The sequence below is a fragment of the Carassius auratus genome, chromosome 11 (genome assembly GCF_003368295.1).
Source record: "Carassius auratus strain Wakin chromosome 11, ASM336829v1, whole genome shotgun sequence".
Classification (NCBI taxonomy): domain Eukaryota; kingdom Metazoa; phylum Chordata; class Actinopteri; order Cypriniformes; family Cyprinidae; genus Carassius; species Carassius auratus.
The window spans coordinates 1,277,562-1,302,754 of record NC_039253.1 but is presented as its reverse complement, the minus strand read 5'-3'; the positions used below and the strand labels follow the sequence as shown (position 1 = coordinate 1,302,754).

The 25,193-nt window shown below is 36.6% G+C and overlaps 1 protein-coding gene across 2 annotated transcripts in view; it reads right to left on the bottom strand.

The window, feature by feature from the left end:
* LOC113110696 (cAMP-specific 3',5'-cyclic phosphodiesterase 4C) overlaps positions 1-6,755 on the bottom strand; it is a 52,541-nt gene extending 45,786 nt beyond the window's left edge. Inside the window, exons 1-2 of one of the 2 annotated variants that reach the window (XM_026274833.1) lie at positions 6,733-6,755; positions 6,341-6,540 (exon numbers count right to left, since the gene is read on the bottom strand). In XM_026274833.1, the coding sequence (XP_026130618.1) occupies positions 6,341-6,540; positions 6,733-6,744 (212 nt within the window). In that variant the 5' untranslated portion in view covers positions 6,745-6,755. Of the gene's footprint in view, positions 1-2,637; positions 3,152-6,340; positions 6,541-6,732 lie in introns of those variants that run through there. The other variant, XM_026274834.1, reaches the window with a different exon arrangement.
* Positions 6,756-25,193: the final 18,438 nt, after the last annotated feature.

The following is a 25,193-nucleotide window of genomic DNA, read 5'->3' as shown; positions in this document are numbered from 1 at the left end:
GGATGCACTATAATATTCAGCTTTTTAAAGAATTGCTTGAAAAATGCACACTCACATAATGTACACAATAAGATATTGTTTATAACAGGGGCCCTAAAAATGTGTTTTTATTCTACATAAAGGTGAATTTATTGGATACTTGTAGTTGTGAAAAATCATCGATACAAAATATACTTTCCACTTTTGCATGAACTTTTCTAAACTTATCAGGAAGCAAAATATATATATATATATATTGTTCTATGTTCTACTATACTACTGTTATACTTTTTATTTTATCACTCAAGATATTAAACTTTCATTACATTTTACCTTTCCTTGTACAGTACATGAATTTTCAACCATATGAACCTCCTATTCTCCAAAGTGCAAACAGATCAGTATTTAGAAATAACTTAAGTCATGCGTATTCATGCATTCATTTTGCAGAATAGTATGGTTACTTTTTAAATGTATAATTTAACTCGTCCAAAGCTTTTGATCTATTTTAACATATTTATCTACTGATCTTTACACTAAAATATAGGATTGGTGTTCTTGATCCCATAATTGCTGTTTGCTTGCTTCATTTTATTTATCCTTGTTTGAATTATTGATATAATTCCTGCCAAAAAAAAGTGTGGACAAGTATTTACAGAACCTTTGACCTAATGAATGTTGATAACTAACGATGGAAGAACAGATGGAGAATGATAAACTCACATAAACCTTGCCCACTCAACTTACTCAAACAAGAGATTCCACAGAAAGCTAAATTAAAGACTTTTGAGGCCTGTTTAATCCATAGACGATAACTAGGGCTGCACGATGAATCATATTTTAATTGTGATCACAATTTCGTTTTCTCTTGATTTATTACGCATAATCATCTGATTATTTAGCCTGAAAATATATGAATTTGCATTACTTTGCATTGATAACAAGCCTCTACAAGGCTTATTCAAATCCAGCACTCAAAGCTTTTTTCTCAAATCGACTTTTTTTTTTTTTTTTTTTTGTCCCATTGGTTCACTTCCTCTTTCCAACCTGGCAACCATGAGCACACACTCTATTTGCATTAAAAAATAAGCACTGATGAGCTGAAAACATGCACAGGTAAGATGAAGTTTAACGATCTCTATTGAGATATTCTGTATTTAATATAAGCATGTTTTCTTTTCCCATTGTTTTAAGCAAAAACTAAATCAGACTAAAAGTCTATAGGTAATTCAATGGACCTCCCCATTGGCATTGTTTTTTGGTGTCCAGGGAATAGCCTAAAAGCCCATGATGCATTATCAGTCTTAAGTCTAAACACTTCCATTTATAAGAGAATTATCACAAGCATAAAAAGGCTGATACATGAGTCTGGATATGCAGAATCAGAGTCTCTGGGTAAGACAAAGAGATGTGCAAAAAAAAAGCACAGCCACATGGTAATGTGAAGAATGTGAAGAAAATGAATGACACAGAACACTCAAAGCTTGATATTATTAATATCCAGATAAAGTTAAAGCTTCAATGAGCAAGTAAAAACACAGCTATGAGTCACTTTAGTACACCTACTTCTTACTCTCTGTGATTCAGTGCTGTTCAAAACTCGAAGGCAAACGATCGGCGTGCAATGACCATACGCTGCCTTACCGTCAGCTATTTTTAATACAACATCTCAAGTTGTGCATAACTTGTGCTTTCATTTTAAGAAAGCACTGTGTGGGTGACTGATGAAACTGTTGCTTAATCAAAAGGGTTTCAATGAAATGTACTGCTATTGGTAGCAATATTTAATGAGCAGGAAAGAGTCGACTGAAGGAAACACTATAATAAAAGGTGAAAGGAACACATATAACATTTCTGATTTCACTTTGCTGCGTAGGGAAGACTGGGGCCTTCCTGCTTCATATTCCAGTAAATATTTTTCAAGGTGGGTTTATTTTATAAAATCAGTGTCTATATCGAAACAAACAATCTAGAAATGTAATACTGTTACTTTGTAAATGAAAAAGTTATTGAGAAATACTGCTGGGGGCATGTTGTCACAGGTAGGTTGAAAATGAAAACCAGCTGTTTATTAACATTATTATTGACTTTAGAAAAACAGCTGTGTCTGTAGGTGTAATGCATATGCTTAATTGATTTTAAGCTACATTTAAAACAATCATAAAACATTTTTGTGCAAACAGAATAATAATAATAAAAAAAATAGGTTAAATTTTTCTATTTTTGGTTCATAAAAAAATTAAGTTAACACATTTTTATAAAATTATACCATACAACACTTTTGTGGCAACTTAGATATCAATGTGTCAACTTGCCCCGACCTGAAATTTTAAACTGCTACCTGGTAGACTGACCTGTTTTATTAAATAATTTAAACATACCTCCATTATATTTTTGAAACAGCTTTTACAAACCACAATGATATTATAATTTCAATTTAGAGGACATATTAACGCACATAAAATATTCAATTTAAGCAGCCTGTGGGATGTTTGAAACCAAACCACTCTTTCAAAACAAGAATATTTGAATATCTGTAGGCTACGTTTCACTGAAATCCTCACAGTTACTGAGATACAAACAACTATCACAGGGGGAAGTTGTCTTTTCACATGAGGAAGTTCTACTCTATTGCATTTCAAAAGAACCGATACCTACCGTTTATTAAAAGAAGACGGCCAGGACATTCGTGGTTTTTTCAGACTCGGGCGGTGCTTCTCCGTGCCTCGGTTGCAGCACAGGTACCGCTCGGTGTCGGAGTGGTTCCGCTGCTTGATTCGGATGTGGGTTCTGGGCTGCCTCCAGAGATGCTTGGGCGGTTTGGCCAAACCAGCTCCTTCCCTGCTCAGCGCCGAGCACTCCATCACTGCACAAGTTCAGCTCCGTGTCTGCTTTCCGAAGTCTGGAGTATTTAAATAGTCGAAGTTCGCGGACGCGTATAATTCCTGTATAATAATTTCAGAAGAGCTGTTCAGCCTTCAGTGGTGCTGAACCCAAAACAGCGCAAGTTTACACGGCTAGAGACAGATAACCCGCGTGTTTGCAGAAGCAAAGTTACTCTCCGTTTCGTTCAGGTGCTGCAGAGGAAACGGGGTGATTTCAAACACTGTCCGAGACATATGGCAGTCTCACAGCAAACAAGAAGGCGAAACGTCTACATATGCTGCTTGAATCCGGCTGAAGTGAGAGAGAGAGAGAGCGAGCGAGCGCGAGAGCTATATAGTGACGCCCAGGGCATTACATCACCGTGTGCTTAACACACCACTCAACTGAGGACTTAAACACTGATACAAGCAGGCTTAAAGCATCTGAGATTTGTTATTGTTTTTTGCCTTGAAATATAACCATTATGATGGAAAACCCACTGTTTTTCGCAAAATAACCCCAAGATAAAGTATTTTTTTATTTTAACTATGGACTACTTTGGCTGGGAGAGCGTGATTTCACCAAGTACAACATGTTCCTGGATCAACATTCCAATCACCCAATCAGAATTCAGATCTATAACTTTTCAGAAAATATCTGTTTTAGGCTTACAATCAGGGTTAGGTGCTTCTACACCCTTGCTAATCAGCTATAGTTTCACACTGATTTTAGGAATAAATTATGGGTCAGGTTAGGTTTAGAGGTAAGGATTGCATTAAGCCTATATTTTTGGACAATAATGTTGATTCAGGATCATCAGAAGATGTTGATCCAAGAATATGTGTTACTTGGCAAAATCATGGTGACCACATTGGCTACAGCGATGTAAAAGGATTTCAATTCACACACAAAAAAAGTGTTTTAATGGTTTTGTAGAACATCACAGTTAGATATGATATGATATGAGAACAGTATAACTGTAGATAGGGAGCGTGGTATTTAATAAAAATATAATTATATTGTTAGAATGACTTAATTTGTTTTTCAAACATCGTCTGTGGGGTTAAACGCCTTTGTTTTTCCATCAAATATATTCTAACTAGTCTGTTTATACTGTATAAATATATTTGGACTTTACATTTCAAAATTACCTTAAGTTAGCATCGGGTAGCAGTTTACCCCACCCATGGGGGCGTTTTTAGTAAAAGCGGCATGATGTCAGGAAAGTGTGAACTCAGAGGATGACTGTGAGGGTTCAGGATGCCTTTTGGGACAGGGCCAAGGGTCAGTTACGACAGGGATATTTACAACAGTGCATTTCACTAACTTAAAGGTGCACTAAGCAATTTAGCGATTTTTAGAAAGCACAAAACACACACACACACACAAAAAAAAAATACATGGCCATACCCCAACATGACCTTGCTCCATTTTGAAATATCCACCCCACAAGTAGGCCTATGTACACAACCATAGCAACAATGATCACGGAAACAAAAACGAAAAAGACATACAAGCATATTGAAACTAAAGCCAGCATGTATAAGTTGTGTGAAACGAAGCAAAATCAATGTTACTCATCTATCATGAAGAATCAATGCAACCTCGGCGTCCGATTCGAGCCCTTCACTCGAGCTCCTTCAGTTTTCTCCGATGGAATGCTGTTCCGATATTTACACAGGTCCCACCTCTTGCCTGATTGTAACCCTTCTTTTTAATGTTTTGTTTCTCTGATATTTTCCTCTTTTTTTATCTGCCATCTCTCTTTCTCTATAGTCAATCTGCTAATATTCATTTTTGAGCGCTCTCTTCTTTCTATCATTGCAAGACACACCCCCTTACTGCTGATTGGCTACAAGTGTGTTTTGTGATTTGGTCCAATGCTGTGGTCAAAAGCATTTTTTCAAAAATCCATAAGTGCACCTTTAACTGTAGGCGGCGCTTAAGCCAAGATATACAAAACTACACACCTATGTTTTTAAGTGCGTGAAAAGAATTGCTAAAACAGATTAAACAATTTGACAATAATAATAAAAATGATGATTAATATGATTATTATTACTAGTAGTAGGCCTAACAGTATTTACTACAGACTTGTAGGCTGCTACTAATGTAATTGGATGTTTACACATAAATACAATCACCGAACAGAATCCAAATAAGAATAAAAATTAACAAAACAAATGAACAACCAAACTTTCCTTGTCAACACTATCCTGAAGTGAACTGTTTTTAATCCAAAGGCTAATCATAAATTCTAAATCAAATAAATAAATTAAAATTTTATATATAAAAAAAAAAGAAAATTCGATTATAGATGATATTAATAAAATATGAACAAATAAGACTCTATAAAGAATATAAATCACCTGCAGTACACAAAACATTTGTGGTTGTTTTTAAATTAAGATTATAATTTGTAACATGTAGGTAGCGCTTTTCTCTGTTTAATGTCTCATCCGAAAGACGGGTTAGGTCAACTACAAAAAAAGTATATATTGAAGTATACTAATAATGTGATAGCATTTAATTATAATGTTATTATATGTTGTATCCTAGTAGGTGTTTTATGGCTTTTAGCTGGACCATGCTGGCCATTTCCGGTCATTAACTGCTTGAAGTTGATTTAGAAAATTGAGTATCAGCTGATGGGACCGTGACAAACCTGACAGACCTGGATTAATCTGGTTAGAGCTGGTAGACCAAGTAACAAACCAGCTGCTATGTTCTGAAAACAATCTTGACCACTTTATAAGCTGATACGACATGTTTCTTTCCCTCAGCAGGAACAGAGCTAATCAGACAAGCTGTGGCAAAACAAAACTTTTATCAGGTGTTGCACCAATGCACGTTTAGCAAAAAAAAACGTGTTTTATGCTTACAAATACAGCATGTTAGTGTGTTCATATGGGATGTATTGAATTTCTGTCTTAGTATTCATATGATCTCATTCCGAGTCATTGTGCCCTTTTACCAGAACAGATAGTGTAGAAGCACCCAGGAGTTGTTCCCACTGTCTGCTCAAATATCCATGACCTTTCTTTCATTTGCTTTCCCAGGTCATTTTTCAATGAACTAGCAAGTGATTAAAATTTATTAGATACAAAAGACGGAAAAGGTATCAGAAGTAACACTCCCACTCCAAAAAAAAAAAAAAAAAAATCTGTCCATACCGTATCTCTCTTCATGCCCTGTAATACTTGTCAGATCAGATCTTTGTACCTTTTCAGTGACATTCAATACTGTGGTGCACACTATGCCAGCTTATATAAAAACAATAAGCATCATGATTTAACAGAGTCACATTTTGCTCACAGTGTCAGTGTTCATTTTGGAAACCACTCGGCACGTGACAGCAGCAGTCCGTCTTTGATTTCTAAGGATGTGCTTCAATCAGCAGAGGTCTATTGAAGAATAGCTTTGACCGCATCAGTTGGGACTTTTGTACAACTAAAGCTACTTGGCAGAGAATGTTATGGTGTGTAAGATGACTCACTCTGTTTCTTTTGGGGCATCTGCACAGGACAGGGCCGATTTATACAGTGCTTCTAGGTAGTTTAACTTCTTGGCATCCAAGGTGGGGTGTCTGCGGGCCAAAGGTGGAAGCAGGAGTGTCCCAGAGAACCTGCGGCGAATGGCACTGCTGGTTTTGGGCTGAAGCTCCAGTGGGTTGGAGACAAGAGTGTTCCTTCGTCTCTGAGTAGAAGAAAATAGTTGCAGGTCAGCTAAGCAAAATACTGGATTAAAGTGCAAAGAATAGCTGTTCTGGGATGTTCTAGGATAGATATGTCATTAGTCTACTACCAAAAACACTTTTTTATAGATTGTTTATCTTTTATACTTGTAAAACATTGAATTTAAATACTACATTATAATGAAATCACATACCATATTTTCCATGTCTTCAACTCTCACAGTGTGATTACCTTAGAACAATCATGATGATCATTTTATTTATCCATGAGATAACTGCAAAAAAGAAAAGAAAAGTATGTTCCTCGTTAAGTATACAAAATAAAGAAATATAACTACCCAACTGTATAGCTGTATAAATAATTTCTGACTGTACTAAAGTATTAAAATACAAAAATGTGTTTGCAAATATTTGCAAGGTCACCAGGGGCCTGTTTCATAAAATAAATTTACCCAATAAGCCAGGTTTATTTCAGTTAGTCCGACTTATTGTCAGTTGATTTGATTCAGAATAAGTCAGAATAACTGAAATAAGCCTGGCTTATTTGGTAAACTTGATTTATGAAACAGTCCCCTGGTATAGCCAGTTATTCTTATTTGAAATCTGCGTTCCGTGTTAGAATGTCTGTTTATGTTTTGGTCTGTGTGATTTTGCAAACTCACAATTTACAGTCATAGAAGCCAGCAATCAACCTGGATCAGAGATTGCAGGTTCTACATGACCTAAAAATCTTTGGCATCCATCTAAAAAGCTCTATGACCAGAGGCATATCGAAACGTGGATAAAACAACTCATCAATTTAAAGTGTAAGGCTTGTCCCATTCCATCACAATTTTCTCTGATATTTTGAATTTGGACTGCATTACCATTTTCAACTGCTAGCTGTAAATATTAGTAAATTTCACCATCGGCAAAGTTACTCACTTAAAATGATCTTTTACACAGAATTGTGCCTTAGTTTGTGACCAAGTCCAATAGTTTCACAGTCGAACAAGACACTGATAATGAGATGGAACAACAATCTACAAGAAAAGGCAGCACCATCAGTGTGAGCGAGTGCTTCCGTGAGGCGTTTAATGGTATATTAAAGTGATTTCTGAGAAACAGTTTAAAATTGAATTCGACACCCAAACAGTTTTGCTAATTTTGTGAATATTTGCCAGGTGTCTGTGCTGAAAAATGTAGCGTTTTGTACATGGCTGTATAAATACGGGAAAATATTGGCAGTATTACATTTTTCCAAATTCCATTGTATTGTGTAATATTTATAATAATAATAATATTTAGAATACATATTCCAATTGAATTTACAGAATCTTCATGCATAAAAAAAAAAGCTTGCTGAATTTTATGTAGAAAAGGTACATCGCCATCTTGCTCTCACAAAAAAGTCTTGAACACACCTGACACCTCGTGAACTTAAATGCACCATCAGCTTCCTGTGACATTCATTTCCAGTTATTTTACAAGTAAAAAAATGTCTGGTATGTTGCTTGATATTGCAGCTGGGATTATATTCTTTTCATTTATTACGATAATCATAAACACACAAGTTTGCTTTCTTGTTACAAATTAAAGTAGATACTTTCAAATGCTGTAGACGCATACACATTCACTGAAGTATACTTTGAGCCATCTAAGAGAAGAGAGCCAATAAATGAATTCATAACACACTGGTGGTGTGAGACCGTTACAAAAGCGTGAAAATCAGCTTGATCTCACAGCTCAGTTTTCACTGTTAAACAACATGTCATCTTCTCAGAGATGATATCACGATCGTCCTATTAACAAGAATCAAGGTGTCATCGATCAGTCGTCTGTGAAGAGTATAAACAGGTCCTCATATCGATCTCTAATGCTCCAGTTAAGCTGGAATCAGTATTTTCCTTGAATCTGACAAACAGTCAGGAGCCGCAGTGGTGACTAATATGAAGAGCAGGACGCTGTAGATCATCGGCTGACAAACTGTGGGCTTTGTGTGTTTTAATTGCTTGATGTAAGCTGTGAATCTGTGATAGCTACAATGACTCAGTCTCTGAACTGTAGGGAATCTCTCAAACAGACACTGCAATATCTAAAGATCGCCATTGTGATGAATGGTTCTGGATCAGCTGATAATCAACACTGATTTTTCACAACCAAAGATTGAAGAATAGTGTCATTATTTCACTGTCTGCCCGATTTCTGTCTGCTGTGATTGCTAACATGTACAGTAGAGTGAATGTAGATCGATGGCTGTTTGTATTGAGCGCTTGTGTCAGCCGATTGGCCTCTCTACAGCATCCTGCCCCTCTCAGCTCATGCATGCATCCAACTACTGCTGCACATCTGCCTAAAAATACACCGCAGAGATGATTTAAAGAACACGTAGAACATGAGATGCTTCAGTGTGTTAACTTGCTAAACTTGCAAAGCTAATGGGAGCCAAATGTCCCACAATTTTATGTGCCATTAGATTCTGATGTCGTTTTACATGCCATTAGATTCTGAAAATTGCACCATTTCAACTTGATAATAGAAATATAGCCTTGAAATTATGATGCTGCATTAGCACCCCTAAAAGTTTGAAATGATTAAGAATTTGTAATGTTCTGAAAAATGCCTATATAGGATATTAGAATGATTTCTGAAGGATCATGTGACACTGAAGACTGGAGTAATGATGCTGAAAATTCAGCTCTGCATCACAGGAATTCTTTATATATTAAAATATATCTAAACAGAAAAAGTAAGTTTTTAAATATTTTAAAATAAGGCAATATTCATCTCTTTCCTGCTTTATAAAATAAACATAGCTTTTGCATTTAATACTTGTCTGATGCACAAACATGATTTGACACCATCTGACTGTAGTGGAAATTAATTGAAGCGGAAAATTGATTCTAAACATGAATTGAAGTGAATGCTAGACTCTTCAATATGTTTATTAATATTTAGATAAAATTGCATATGTAAGTGAGTACGTTTTTGTATCTGACAGTGCTGACATACAGTACGTGTTGACACTTTTATCAACAGATATAAACACTTCTGGATCTTAGATATCTTGATATCTAGTATATATGTATAGCAAAAAGTGGATGGATATTTCCTAATACTGCAAATAGTCATTTATTTATTCTATTTTATTTTGTTTAACTGTGCACACTGTTTTGTCCTAGTAGAGAAGAGTGGATGAATGTCAATTCTGTGTGTTTGTGTGATGTGTGTATCATGCCCTAGGGTCATTAGCATTATTTCTCTTTATTAAATGCCACTAGCAAACCAGCAGTCTCCATCATGACCATATGAATGACATCACAAAGAAAACACACCCAAAGCATATTCATTAGTTCAGTCAGCAGTATGACTGTGTAAAATATCTGTGCACTAAATCAAACTCTTAATTAAGTCACAGTTTTGTTTTCTTTCTTCTTCATTAGCTCATACTCTCAATAACACAATAGTAGCAGATAATGCTCATTTGTTTATACCCAATAGGTTTTACCAAGTATTTTTAACCTCTTATTTAAAGTATTAAAGTATTTAATAATAAAGTATTAAAGTATTTAATGGTTTTTAAATACTTGGTTTTTCAAGTATTTGTAAATGGTTATTTGTTTGCAGTTATTTTTCCTACATGGCCAATTAATAACAACATATAATTTATAGATTATATTATTATATAACTTAGATTATTAATTGTTTGAAATGTATCAGTACTGGGGCAGGGGAAACTAAAGTAAATGACTGTATTTCTGAGATAAAACAGGATTAATCATAAATTAAATACAGAATTATACAGACATGCTGTTGCACTGCATGAGTACATGAGTAGAAATAATAACCATATGCAGAAAACAAATCTTACAATCACCTACAATTCTGTTTTGTGAAAATCTACACCAAACAGCTGATGTTTCTCACCTCAGTGATTATTCAGCGACAGGTTATCTTTTTTACACCTCTAGAAACAGTGTGATTCTCTTTGTGCTAATTTAGCGAGTATGAATGTGTTCCTGCTTTAGATCACCCACTTTCAGTACAGACACTAAAACATTAAACACTCAACGACAGTTGAAATATATAAATCTCAGTAAGACTTTTAAGAGTTTTGTGAGTGTCGTCGGATGATGCTCTTTCCTTTGATTTTTATGTAGACTTGATTAATAAATTAAGCATTTTCTTCTTTTTCAGTTTAGCTTGTCTGTGCAAGAAGCCTGTAGGGATTTTGTTTTTCAAAATGATATTTTGCAGATTCACGCACATTTCATGGTGTCACCCAGCTGTGTTTAGGAAGTGCATGAATAGGATGAAGATTACACAGTAGGTTCAGAGTCTTTAATACATCCACAGAAGGGTAATATGCACAAGTCAGGTAAGAAACGCACACACCTAATATTAAGACCAGACGAAGAAACAGTGAACAGACTACGACTTAAAAAGGAGAGCAATTGAGGATAATGACAAGACACACCTGAACATAATGAATCAAAAAGGGAAAACTAGGTCACGGTGAACACATGAGGGAGAAAACACAACGTCCAGGAGTTTGACACATGGTAGTTTCAAAGTGAAACCATATGTAAAGTAATTAAATAAAAGCCTTCAATTTACATTTTTGGGCGTTTTTGCCGCACAATATGGGATGAACGACTTCTGATGACTTTTATTTGATGAAAGTCGAGTCGAAGTCGCCGATGACGTCATTAATGAACAAATAAGTCTGGATCTGTGAAGCACATCGTACACCGCTATGGCATATGACACAGAAATATATGCTTGAACTTTTCAGTTTCCAAGCAATTTTTTTGAGAAATCACAGAAAATCTTTGACGATGCCTTTCCGTGCTTAATAATTCTGTGCGAGTGTGATCTGCGCGGGATGTACGGGCTGCTGTCTGTAGCCTGTGTGTGTGTTACAGTGCAGCAGTGCATTAGATTAGAACAGTTATTAACTTATACCTGTACAATTAAACTGTTTAAAACGTGTATTCTCCTATTCAATTTCGAGCATCCAATAATATAATCACACGTCTTGTGGAGCGCTTTCAAAGTATGTCTTTATTTGTAAACTTAACTGTTTGGAAACAGAGCGTAAATGTGGAAGTCCTTTAAAGATTTCTTATCTTGTTGCTCCCTCTATAGGTCCAGCATGGCAGAGCATTGAAGTCACTAGTTGATCAGGTTCAACAGCAGCTCAAAAGTCCAGATCAAATGTTTTGTTTTAAGGGCTGAAGATTATCTGAATTAGCTTAATCAATGGCATGCTAATGCACTGAGAGATGTGTACAAGCAAAACAGGTGGCTTTTCCCTCAGAGAGACAGACGCTGAAATATGAAAGATGACAAACATATCTGCTGTTTCATCACATCTGAGCAATGAGTTTCTTCATAGCTGGATGCACCGAGAAAAACATCTAATAAGTACTGTGGCAGATCAGTATAAAGCTCTTTAGTTAAAGAAGCAATCTCATTAATTCATAAATCTCTGTCTAGTCCAGCGCTAACATTTCAAGGGGCCCCTGAAAGTGAGAAATGAGTAAGACACAGAGCATCAAGATCCACGCTAAGCAACTAATGTCACATTACGTTAGTCATGTCTTATTCATATCTTTACTGTATGAGACTGGGAGGTGATCTGAGCTGTTAGAGCATGCGGTTGCAAATATGAAAATTGTGTCATCATTTACTCACCCTCATGACGTTTTATGATTTTCTTTTCTTCTTGGAACAAAGGGCAATAAAATAGTTTTAGAGCCAGATTGATCATAAAAGCGGTCTTACAAGACACATCAACACTTATTAATCTGCACCTGTGTGCAGACCGCAGTCAGATTCACGTCTCACTGACGTGTGTTTAGATAATTTTGCACAATTCATATCTGATCTGTTACAAACAGGTACATGCCGTTATTTGAATTCAGGTTGTTTATCACCATATGCACTTGTTAGTTTGCAATGTTCTCCTATTTCTTTCAGGTTTGCAAGGTTTTTGCAACAAGTGATAAATCATGATGAGTTGAATGAAATTATTTTGGATTAAAAAAAAAACCATAAAAAATCTATTAAACACTCTTCAAATAGTTCATTTCTTTCAACTTTTTCTAATTGTTTTTCTTTCAGCTGATTTCAACTATTGAGTATAAAATTACTCAATGCAAGAAACACCAAAGAAAAAAAACGAAAGGAAAGAAAAAATCTGATGGATTACATAAAAAATGACAAGGTTTCTGGGATATTTTATAGGCATTATCTAATTAAACATGCAATAATTTGCATACATTTCCAGAACAGAAATCTGAATATTGGATTAAGCCAGGTTTAACATTTTAGTTTCCTTTTGTTAACATATTAGAGTCAAAAGTTTTTACAGAGGGGATTTCAGGTTTCTCTTTTTTTTTTATCACTCTGTGAATCAGAAAATACAGTTTTTAAGAAAATATTTCTGTAAAAGTCTTTAGCATAACAAAAAACTATATATATATATATATATATATTTCTGAAAAGCTAAACAGCCCACAATCTCAACACTTAATTAAATGATAAATTGCACATAATATACAGTATTTATTACAATCAATAAAAGTTCTGTATTAGTTATGTATTAGTAGTTATGTAGTAGTGGTAGATCATATAACGCAGGGCCATAAATGTTATCAAACATGAATTGTGCCGCTGATTGTATTACATAGAGCTATACTGACAAAAATGGAGGGATGACAAGTCAATAAAACCTCAAACGTCTAGCAGAACATCATACAAACTTGAGGCTGGGCTTTTCTGACCTGAAGTACAGCTAGCTGCTAGCAGCTACAGCTACAGGGGTGGTGTTGGCGCAGTAGCTAAGACACATGCCTTTGGTGTGAGAGACCTGGGTTTGAATCCACTGTGAGACACCAATGTGTCCCTGAGCAAGACACTTAACCCCTAGTTGCTCCAGAGGTGTGTGACCTCTGACATATATAGCCATTGTAAGTCGCTTTGGATAAAAGCATCAGCTAAATGAATAAATGTAAATGTAGCAACCCACTGGCAACAGGTTAGCAACACCAAAGCAATGCTGTAGAAACCAGCCAAAACACCTTAGCAAATTCAGCAAAGTCAGCACCAGCATCACAGCAGAAGGACTTATTTTATTATGACATTTCAGCAAAATCCACAGTTTAACCTTTAAAAACAACAAAACAAATGGCATGTCCATAAATCTCCCAGGAGCTGTTTAATGCTCACAGGTATTAAAATCTGTCTAAAGAAGCACCGTTGATGCATTTAAAGTCATTGTCATGATGATTGTAACATTTTGCTCTGCACATGCTGGCTTTTGCTGCTGATTGATCATTAACATACACTCTTTCTCACTGGCAAAAGCTTATGACTCATATTTCTATGCACTTTGTGCTTGTTTATAACATGCACCGAAGTGCACCTGCTACGTCTGAACCTTCGTTTGAAGTCAAACTCTTCTGTGCTGTTTTCATATCACTCCTGCCTGAATACAGTGTTCCCCCCACAGATTCTCTTCACAATGTTAGTGTGGACTGTTGAGCACAATTACATGGTTTATAAGCTGCAGGTGATTTTGAACATTTTTTATATCATGACTTTACCGCAAATTATTTTATTTGAGTAAGAATAAAACAATTTGTTTAATCACCTCCACATTAGTTATTATCTCGTAAATCTCACCATTTGAGTAATAAATACAACAACAGTGGTTATGCAAATGAATTATGTAGTGACATTATGCAGTATTTTAAACTATGGCTACCAGAAACTGCACTGTGAAATTTTTTTATTCTAAGCAGTGAGGGTAACACATTACAGTTAACGTAAGTTACATAATCAGATTTTTCAATGAACTAGTAAAGTAACACATGACTTTAAATTTAGGAAACATATTTTTCAAATAAGTAATTCAAGTTCCTTTTTTTCTTTAGTATATTCACTGACACCTCTCCTGTCTCTGTGTTCATAAAAATCGTGGGTGAAGTTCTGAGGTAGAGACTCTTCCTTCAGCCTGAGGTTTATTCTTTTCACTTTTGGTGTGAAAGCGCCTTCACAGTTGCCAAAAATATAATTTTTATTTTATTTATTTTTTTATAAATAAAGCAAGCCCTGATCAGGAAACAAAAAGTAATTGTAATGCATTACTTTCCATTTTTAACACAATTAGTTACTTTTTCATGGAGTAACATAATATTGTAAATGCATTACTTTTAAAAGTTACTTTTTTCTAGTTGTAACTTACATATAGATTATTAACATAGTAAGTTATTGTTAGGTAATGCATTAATTAACGATAATTAAGTATCTTAAAGTGTTACCAGTAATCAACTGGTGTAGGATTTACTTTAAAACAGTTTTTCTTTTCTTTTCTTTTCTTTTTTTACAAAGAAATCGCTAGAATCAAATTTCACAAATAATTACAACGAAATGTGAAAGAATTTCTGTGCAAATCATTTTTACTGTTTATGTACAGTATGCCATTCATATGTGAATATCTGCTAAACACTAAAATAGTTTTTGTGTCATAAGATGTTTTCAGTATAAAAGTAGTAAACTTCCATACCAAACATTACATTCTCCTGAGAAGTGCAATGGTAAAAACATTGGCCAATAAAAATTCATAGTTTGACCGCTTTGAGTTTATTAGACTTAGATCATTGTTTGCACAATGCAACTCTTGAAACAAAACTGAACTGAAACTAAAAGTCTAAAAATATATAATTTTACTAAAACAGAACAAGTTTTAATTTCATTTATATATTGTATGTCATTTTTTACAATTATTTTCCATTTAGAGCACCTTGGTTTCCTGAACACATAACTAATTCAAAAGAATAAACCACTGTTCACAGATGAAAGACCATCGGTAAGCACTTTTTGTTAAATTATGAGCTAGGAAAAAAAGAAGAAAAACGTCCCTGGCAAACATATAAATAATTTTACAAGTGGACCCTTTAGTCTTGATTTAGACAAATAGTTTGAATAGTATCATAAACTGAAAGTGTCCTTGAGCCATTGAGGTGAAATATTTCACTAAGACCCTGAGCTGGGTAATAATATGTTAAATATAGAGTGAAAACGTCTGGGAAAACAACATCTGTAAATGTACCAATAGACGTAAAGAAAGAAGAAAAGGCCTTACGTGTGAATCCCTGTGGAGGAGTAGGGGAGTGTTGTTCAGGTGTGTCTGTTCTGCAGTCGTGCTCACATACATACTTCAGTTTATATTTGAGGTGAAAGGTTTTAGACTTCAAACTCTGAACCGCACGCTGATTCCAGTCACATGGTAGCAAAGTCTTGATGTAAACAGAGAGAGCACGCTGTCCCAAACAGCAGGCCACTTCAAATGAGATGCCAAGCTGTGTATACTTTCAAATTTAACATCATAAGAGATCTCTAAAATTACAAGATGAAAACTAAAATAAAAGCATTTTTTAAAAAAATTTAAAAGAAATTATAATCCTTATGCATTCAGCTAAATGTTAGCTAAAAAGTTCATGCTACAAAAAAAAAAGGTAGAAATGAAAGAATATACTTATATTCACCAGTGATTTATTGAATTGTTTTATAGTTAAAGTTCCCTGACCAAAACGTACACTGAAAGGTATTTGGTATTGTGAGCAAAAACAAATGCCATTTCTCAAATAGAATTAAAAGAGCAGGTCTTTATGACCACATTATACTGTACATACAGTAAAACCGCTTGTGAATCAATTTGTCGCCATCTGGAGGACAAGTTGAAAGTATTACACCCCTTCATAGTCTCTCACAAATATTGACAGTGCAAATCATGACATATTCCACCAGTTCATTTATCCATATGTACATTTACATTCCTCATTTGACTATAGATTTGTTACTGTCTGTGCTATTGTGGGAAAAAATTAAGCACAACATTACCATATTTTCTAACTTAATACACTACATATTGCACATCAAGTCTATATGCTAAAAATACACATTACAAGACATAAAAAAACAAGCTAAATATCAGAGGCATAGCTGTTTATTTTACTGAGACTGCAAGTTTAAGAAACTGGAATTTATTTTGGAGGGTAGCGGGCAAACGGTGCATCCTCATTTACCTAAAGAAAGAAAAAAAACATCTAAGTACCAATAAGTAAATTTTGTATTTTGTAAGCTTTTGTTGTTGTCGTTGTTTTTTACATTTTGTACTTGCAAAATCTTAGTGAGCCCAGATTGTGACTGTACAATATATTATATATATATTAGTTCTATGGGTGGCCTAAAACTCACAGCCAGAAGAAAATGCAGAATGGTCTATAATTATGATTACAGTACAGAACCACCACTGTAAATTTAAGACTCACCATTGGTAAATCATCAAGCCTCTCAAACTGTGGCCTCCCGAAGCGAACAACCTTCACTATCACGACCACAACAACCACAGCCAACACAAAGCAGAAAATACACAGCACTGCAACCAGCCCTGGATTTGTTGCCACAGCTTGTCCACCTCTGTCTCCCAGATCTGTACAAGACAGAGACAAATCAATCACATAAATGTAAATCAACAAATATAGATGTTTAAAAATGACTACTTTCAATGACTCAAAGTCGACTCTTTCTTTTGAAAGACAATAACTTTATACACAGTGAACTTTCAGATTTCAAACTTTGCTGGATGTTTTCATTCACTTAAGCTGTGTTACACACTGCATGAAAGGCAATTTTCAAAAATCCATAATAGGGGCACTTGATCTAATAATATAATTGTTGAAAAGCTGAGAACCATTTATGGATTTGTTTATTTCATTTTACAGATTAAATAATCAAGATTTCACATGTGTTATTTCTGTAGCATGAAAAACAAAATGGATATTCAAACTGGTAATAAATTAATAGGCTATAAAGACAATTGAGTAAGCACTTGTCTATCATGATGACGAGAGAATTCTTGAATGCAGATTCACAATTCAGTTGCGTTCATAGGCTCAAATAAACACATGCGTTTGGTTATAAAGCTCTTAAAATGCTACTAAGCATGCATAAAAAGAAATCAAATGTAATGTGTGCAAAACTGTTGTAGGCCTATGCCGTTATCGACACTTTTTATTAATTTCACTCTATTTTGTGACAGCTGTAGACCTATATTTTGCTTCCTATATAGCTTGGTATCAGCAGATTTGATGGACTAATCCAGCACAGCTATAACAACTGTGCAGGTCAATTTTGGTCTTCAGTTATGACAGTCTAAGGATCTATCTAATCTTTTACCCATGTCATAGGATTTGCTGTTTTCTTCTGCTGGAAATGTTTCACTAGAGTCATCAGAGGCAAATTTCGGTTCGGATGTTGTCAGTTCAGATGTCTGGGGCAGCCAGGTAGATTGTGAAGTGGTTGTCTCAGTGTTGTTTGTGACGTCCATTTGTGTTGTTTGTTGAATTATGATAAGTTGTGTAGTAGTCTGTGACTCAGAAGTATCTCCAGGGTCTGTGGTGCCAGTGGACTGGACTGTTAAACCGCTGGGCGGCTGTGTGTCTGATATATTTACTGAAGCATCTGTAGAAGGGGAAATGAATCAATTAGCCAGATTCAGAGCAGTGGAAGGAAAAGTTGGCTCTAAATCAATTCTGTAGTTGACTGAACAGCACTCATGTTGATCACTGGGGATTTTTACAAAGACATACAGTGACAGTTCATAGTAACCATGTCTATCAACAAAGATATAACTTGATTTCAGAATTGTAACGTTCCAGTCATATGTTTATGGTGTTTTTATAACGTTTGACAATTATTATTTTGTGTTTCATAGGAAAATAACAGTAGTTGTTTTAATAGTCAGTATAATATAATGATTCTGTGAACTATTCCTTATATACATTGGGTCTAGGGTTTGTATAACCCGGAAGCGGGCTTGTTTAGTCATTTTGATTGGCTGACTGTACATTATTAAACAGCTGCTTATCAAAAAAAACAAGCCGATTTTAGTTTAAATTATTTTTTTTATTTTGTGAGAAGGAAGGGGACTGAGTGATGTATGAGAGACATGAAACTAACACACAGTTTAAATTAGAAAATATCAGTAATACACTTTTTTAGTGCCTCATTAATATAACATATTTGACAATGGACCTCGGAGCATCGCGAATCATTGATTCAGATCGGGACTTCAGAGCATGTATCATTGATTCAGATCGGGACTTTCGAGCATGTATTGCAAATCATTTGATTCAGACCGGGACCTCGGAGCATCGCGAATCATTGATTCAGATCGGGACTTCGGAGCATCGCGAATCATTGATTCAGATCGGGACTTCGGAGCATCACGAATCATTGATTCAGATCGGGCCTTCGGAGCATCGCGAATCATTGATTCAGATCGGGACATCGGAGCATCGCGAATCATTGATTCAGATCGGGACTTTAGAGCATGTATTGCAAATCATTTGATTCAGACCGGGACCTCGGAGCATCGCGAATCATTGATTCAGATCGGGACTTCGGAGCATCGCGAATCATTGATTCAGATCGGGACTTCGGAGCATCACGAATCATTGATTCAGATCGGGCCTTCGGAGCATCGCGAATCATTGATTCAGATCGGGACATCGGAGCATCGCGAATCATTGATTCAGATCGGGACTTTAGAGCATGTATTGCAAATCATTTGATTCAGATCGGGACCTCGGAGCATCGCGAATCATTTATTCAGATCGGGACTTCGAAGAACCGCGAATCATTGATTCAGATCGGGACATCGGAGCATCACGAATCATTGATTCAGATCGGGACTTTCGAGCATGTATTGCGAATCATTTGATTCAGATCGGAAAACCGGAGCATCGCGAATTGATTCAGATCGGGACTTCGGAGAATCGCGAATCATTGATTCAGATCGGGACTTCGGAGCATCGCGAATCATTGATTAAGATCGGGACTTCGGAGCATCGCGAATCATTGATTCAGATCGGGACTTCGGAGCATCGCGAATCATTTGAGCATTAGAGCATCGCGAATCATTGATTCAGATCGGGACCTCGGAGCATCGCGAACCATTGATTCAGATCGGGACTTCGGAGCATCGCGAATCATTGATTCAGATCGGGACTTCTGAGCATCGCGAATCATTGATTCAGATCGGGACTTCAGAGCATGTATCATTGATTCAGATCGGGACTTTCGAGCATGTATTGCAAATCATTTGATTCAGACCGGGACCTCGGAGCATCGCGAATCATTGATTCAGATCGGGACTTCGGAGCATGTAGCCTAAGGATCGCTATTCATAACATATAGCTAACTACTTGGCAAGACCTTTTGTGAACACAAATAGGATTATTTGAAACTGTTGGTTCGAGTTTTATTATGGATGTGTCGCTTTTAATTGGTTAGCAAACGCTTTGGAGGTTCATATGATAGCCAGAATTTCTTTCCTGTATTTAAATGACAGAAGTACGCGGTTTCCCGGGAAATCCGTCCCAACAGCTGTAAATTATTATGGTATGCTTAGTTTAGTTTAAAGCAAAACATTACATTTATGGATTTACGTTGTATTCGCATTATAATTGCAATTTATATTTTGTTAATTTTGAACAATAAAAGTTGTGTGTAGTGTCAATTTATAATAATAATAAATGTTGTGTACTTTGTTTATACCTAATTAATTTAATGCTAATCCACTGAAACTTGACCATATGACAGTTTGAGCAACAAAAGAGCAAATTAAGTTTGTTTTCATTTTTTGATGATTTGTTGCTTTAAATCGCAGTTTGTGTATCACAGCACATTATTAATGAAGGCACGTGAATAACTATGACACATTACAATGATTTATTTTATTTTATTTTGGAGTTAAAAAAAAGAGGAAACTCCCCTAAAACAGAACACCTTTAAATTTGCTTCCTGTCCCACAATACCACATTAAACGTAACTTAAATACATGAACACAGATAAATGACAGCAGCATGTACTACTCTTTACTTTACAGTTTACTGCTTGCATATTTCATAATTGTTTGAACCCAAAATGCTTTGCTAGTAAAACAAATAATTGACGAAGAAAAAACAGGTCATGCTCGTCTCCTGTGGTTCTAATACACTGAAACACACGTCAACTTCAACAGGACAAGCTCAGATTCAAAACAAAACTCGTTTCTGTGCGTGCACTGTTTGATAACTTTGCTGAGTAGCGCACGTGAGTTTGACAGCTGGCTATCAGAGTGACTCAGTCGTTTTTTAGGATTGTAAATCTAGTAAAAGAAATGGACAAATACAAGCAGTGTGTGGACAGTGCACAGTAAAAGTGTACTGCGTGTGCGCAGCTTTCATAATACGATACATATACATTTAAATAACTTTTTTTTTAATAATTCTGCAATTTTGCGCCCCGTCCAGCATGATGGCGCCCCAGGCGGCCGCCTGTGTCGCCTGTCGGCAAAGCCGGCCCTGCATTTGATTCAGATCGGGACCTCGGAGCATTTATTGCGAATCATTGATTCAGATCGGGACCTCAGAGCATTTATTGCGAATCATTGATTCAGATCGGGACCTCGGAGCATTTATTGCGAATCATTGATTCAGATCGGGACTTCGGAGCATGGCGAATCATTGATTCAGATCGGGACTTCGGAGCATCGCGAATCATTGATTTAGATTGGGACTTCGGAGCATTTATTGCGAATCATTGATTCAGATCGGGACTTCGGAGCATTTATTGCGAATCATTGATTCAGATGATATATTTATATTAATGCTATGCACAAGCACACACACTGTATATAGTAACTACATGTAGTTTTTTTATGTCATTTAATGATTTTTAATGACATTTTATTACATGAATACACAGGAAACGTTCCTTTCAACTTCAAATGTTTCCTTTTAGCCTAATATTTTCACTTTTACACTAGTAAAACGCAGTTGTTTCTCTTTTTTCAGGATTTTGTGTATAAACATAGAATACTGAATGTTATGATGATAATGTGAATATGAATGTTTTGAGTAATGTTAAATATGAACGGTAGAATGCAGTATGCATGCACAGATCCTTATTTTTTTACAAGGCTAATCATAACGCCAGCATAAACACATAACGCTAATGTCCACATTGGGCTTGCATGTGTAACCCCTCTCACCCGGGTCCTCTCTGACGCTCCTCACACTCGCTCTGAGCAGGGCTCGAACCCAGGTCTCCGGCATGGGAGGGGGACGAACTAACAAGGAGGCTAAATGGCTACAGCCACTAGCATCTGTCGCTAGTGCGTCTCTTGAGATCGGGGAGTGAGGTTTACCCGCACAGCACCACTCGCTGGCCTCCGTTACACATGTCTTTCACTACTGATAGAATGTCAGGTAAAATGCCAGTGACAGCCAGTCTAAAAACGCTGTGGACTTCCAGTCTGTTGCGTGACTTTGTTTTTATAGCCACAAGGGCACTGAAGGCTGTCTCAGAGAGGTAGGTGGTACTGAAAGGAAGAATGATCTTTGTAATGGCATAGTTTGCAAGTTTAGGTGCGACAACAGGTCCCCTGGCTATCCAAAGCCTTTTGAATCCATTCTCCTGGAAGTACTTTTTTGACACTGAATCAGTTTGTAGTTCAGCGAGCTCATCTTCACAGCCAAGGTATTCCACGTCTTCAAGCCTGGATGTGAAGGGATCCATAACCCGCGACTCCTTGGATAATGCGTCAACATCCGCAAAGCGGGACTTTAAAGGGGGGGTGAAATGCTCGTTTTCACTCAATATCCTGTTAATCTTGAGTACCTATAGAGTAGTACTGCATCCTTCATAACTCCAAAAAGTCTTTAGTTTTATTATATTCATAAGAGAAAGATTGTCTGTACCGATTTTTCCCAGAAAAACACGAGCGCCTAGAGGCGTGACGGTGTGGGTGGAGCTAAAGAATCACGAGCGCCAGTAGGCTTTTGCGTCGAGAGCGTTTGGAAGCTGTGACATTACCCAGAGCCGTTGAAAAACATATTTAACGGCTCTGACATTGCCTTGAGGAAAAAAACATCATCCAAAACAAACCATGGCTTACAGTCAGATTCAGCCGTTTATTTATGATCCAGAATCAGATCCCGAGGCTGAAACTGAACGAGAGCAGCAGCAGCAACGACTCGCTCCGACCGGGGCTCGAACCCGGGTGTCCGATGGGAGGCGGACGCACTAACAAGGAGGCAGAGATATTTTAAGCAGTTTTACTCACCGCATGCGGTTCCAACACACGATCGTGACCCTTTTTCGTTGGGATTGCATCATCCTTAAGAAATAAACAATACACAATTCCGTCGTCAAACTGGACCTTGTTTGTAAAACAAGCATCTTCGAAATGCAGGGAACAAACACAAACACTTGCACAACTCCGTTGATGCTCTGTAAAAATAAACTCCGTCCACTGGTCCCTTAATGCTGTTTTTTCTTTGGTAATCTGTGCAGGGTTGTCTTGCCCTGGCAACCAAAAACACTCCTCCTTTTGTGACATTTCGCGACGCTCTCGCTGTGATCAGTGATTGTCTGTGCACAGTCTCTCTCTGCTCTGCTATACGGGAGCGCGCGCTCTTCCGGGAGAAGTGCCCTCAGGACCCATATAAGGAAATTCCGCTCCATCTCACGTCACACAGAGCCATACTCGAAAAAAACTTTCCGAAACTTGTGACAAACCGGAAGGAGTATTTTTGGAACAGAAATACTCCTTCAAACTTACAACTTACATTTTGAAACTTTGTCCATGTTTAGCATGGGAATCCAACTCTTTAACAGTGTAAAAAACTCAGTATGCATGAAATAGCATTTCACCCCCCCTTTAATTCCTCCAGTAGCGCAGTCATGTGACGGCAAAACTCGGCGGGCAAAGATACACTCACGGTACCCCCAGAATGTTGAAGCAGCAGTGGAAAGTGTTGTAAATGCCCCTGTGACATTTTTCCAGCCCTGTACTCCAGCTTGCGCATAAAAGCATCGATTGCTTCTTTGCACTCCAAGATGTTTGACTCAGAGCCCTGCAGTCTCTTGTTGGTCTCTTTATAAAAGCAGAGTGAATATGTCAGCAAGGTATGCGGTTTTGATCCAGAACCGATCAGTCAGCTGCTCCAACAGTGTTTTCGCAGAATTTTTTTTGATTTCGCAGAAATTCCAGGATTTCATCCTGCAGTTTAGCACAAGCACTTTGCCACGCGAAAGCCATCACACTTTTGTGTGTAGCAGTAGAGTTTGGTGCGCTTCATCCTCACACAGTTGTGCAAATAATCTCTGGTTGGTAGCTGGTTGGTTAGCTTTAATGAAGTTTACAACTTTTACAACTGTTGCCAATGTGTCACCAAGGTCTCTGGACAGTTTTTTACTGGCGAGTGCCTGGCGATGTATAATACAGTGGAAAATTACACAGTCTGGAGCCTTTTCCATCAAACGGCTGTTAAATCCCTTATTTCTACCCAGGGGCGGATTGGCCATCTGTTTGATCTGGAGAATCACAGAACGGCTGGTACTCCAGGACGGCCGGCGGGCCAGCCCACCACCCACCGCATCAGTCCAAAAATACATCATGACGAGGAAAAAAAACATAAATCGCACTGGATTGTAAGTCGCATTCATTTAGAACCAAGAGAAAACATTACCGTCTACAGCCGCGAGAGGGCGCTCCATGTTTTCAATGGTAGACTAAAGGAGCACTGAGCAGCATAGAGCGCCCTCTCGCGGCTGTAGATGGTTATGTTTTCTCTTGGTTCATTTCTCTTGGCTCATGTCAAATTAATTTTGATAAATAAGTCGCACCTGACTATAAGTCGCAGGACCAGCCAAACTATGAAAAAAAAGTGTGACTTATAGTCCGGAAAATACAGTAAGTATGGAACATGAGAGGAGAAAGAGTTACTTGCTAGGGATGCTGTTAGGAAGTGATATTCAGGTTGCTACATTTTTAATGATTACAGTTAAAACAGCTAAACTTCAACATTTTAGCTGTAAAATGCCACTTGCAGTAGCTAATATTAAGAAATATTTTGCGCTTTTACTCATAAAAATGTTGGTAACGCTACAGTTAATGCTTACAAACTTTGAAGATTTTGAATACAGAAGTTACATTTGTAATGGTGTATTTTCATTTAGATGTGGTATTATTATTTGTGCAGTAAGATTAATTACTGCATAAATTAATTAAGATTATTAAGTAGCTATATTATATGAAATCTACTGTTGGGAAAGTACATTTTGTATTATATGATTAACGGGCTTGAGTTTTACTTGTTTGACAAGAAGGAACCGAGAGGAATGACACCCACATTGTCAACTGAAATTCACGGAGTAAGGCTAAAATGAGCTAATGTTAGAAGGCTAAAAGTTACTTATATTGATGTAATTTTTATTGGTACGCTTTAATTAATTATTCAGGGGACATCACAGCCCACCTGTCTTATCAGAAATGTCCTGTTCACTTTCTCACAGTTACACACCTAGTTAAGGGTCTTTCTCAAGGGCATCATCACATTAAAGAACACAATCTTTTATACAATAAAAATTAAATCTAATGCATGTTGATTACCTTTTTCTAATGTTTCATTCAAAATTAATTCATCTTGTTCCAAGTTTTTTTTTTTTTTTTTTTTTGAGCTGTAGACCTTAAAGATATTTTGAAAATAAGTGCATGTCATTTATCTTTTTATTTTTATTTTTTTTATTTTAAAAAATCTGCTGGTTACAAACATTC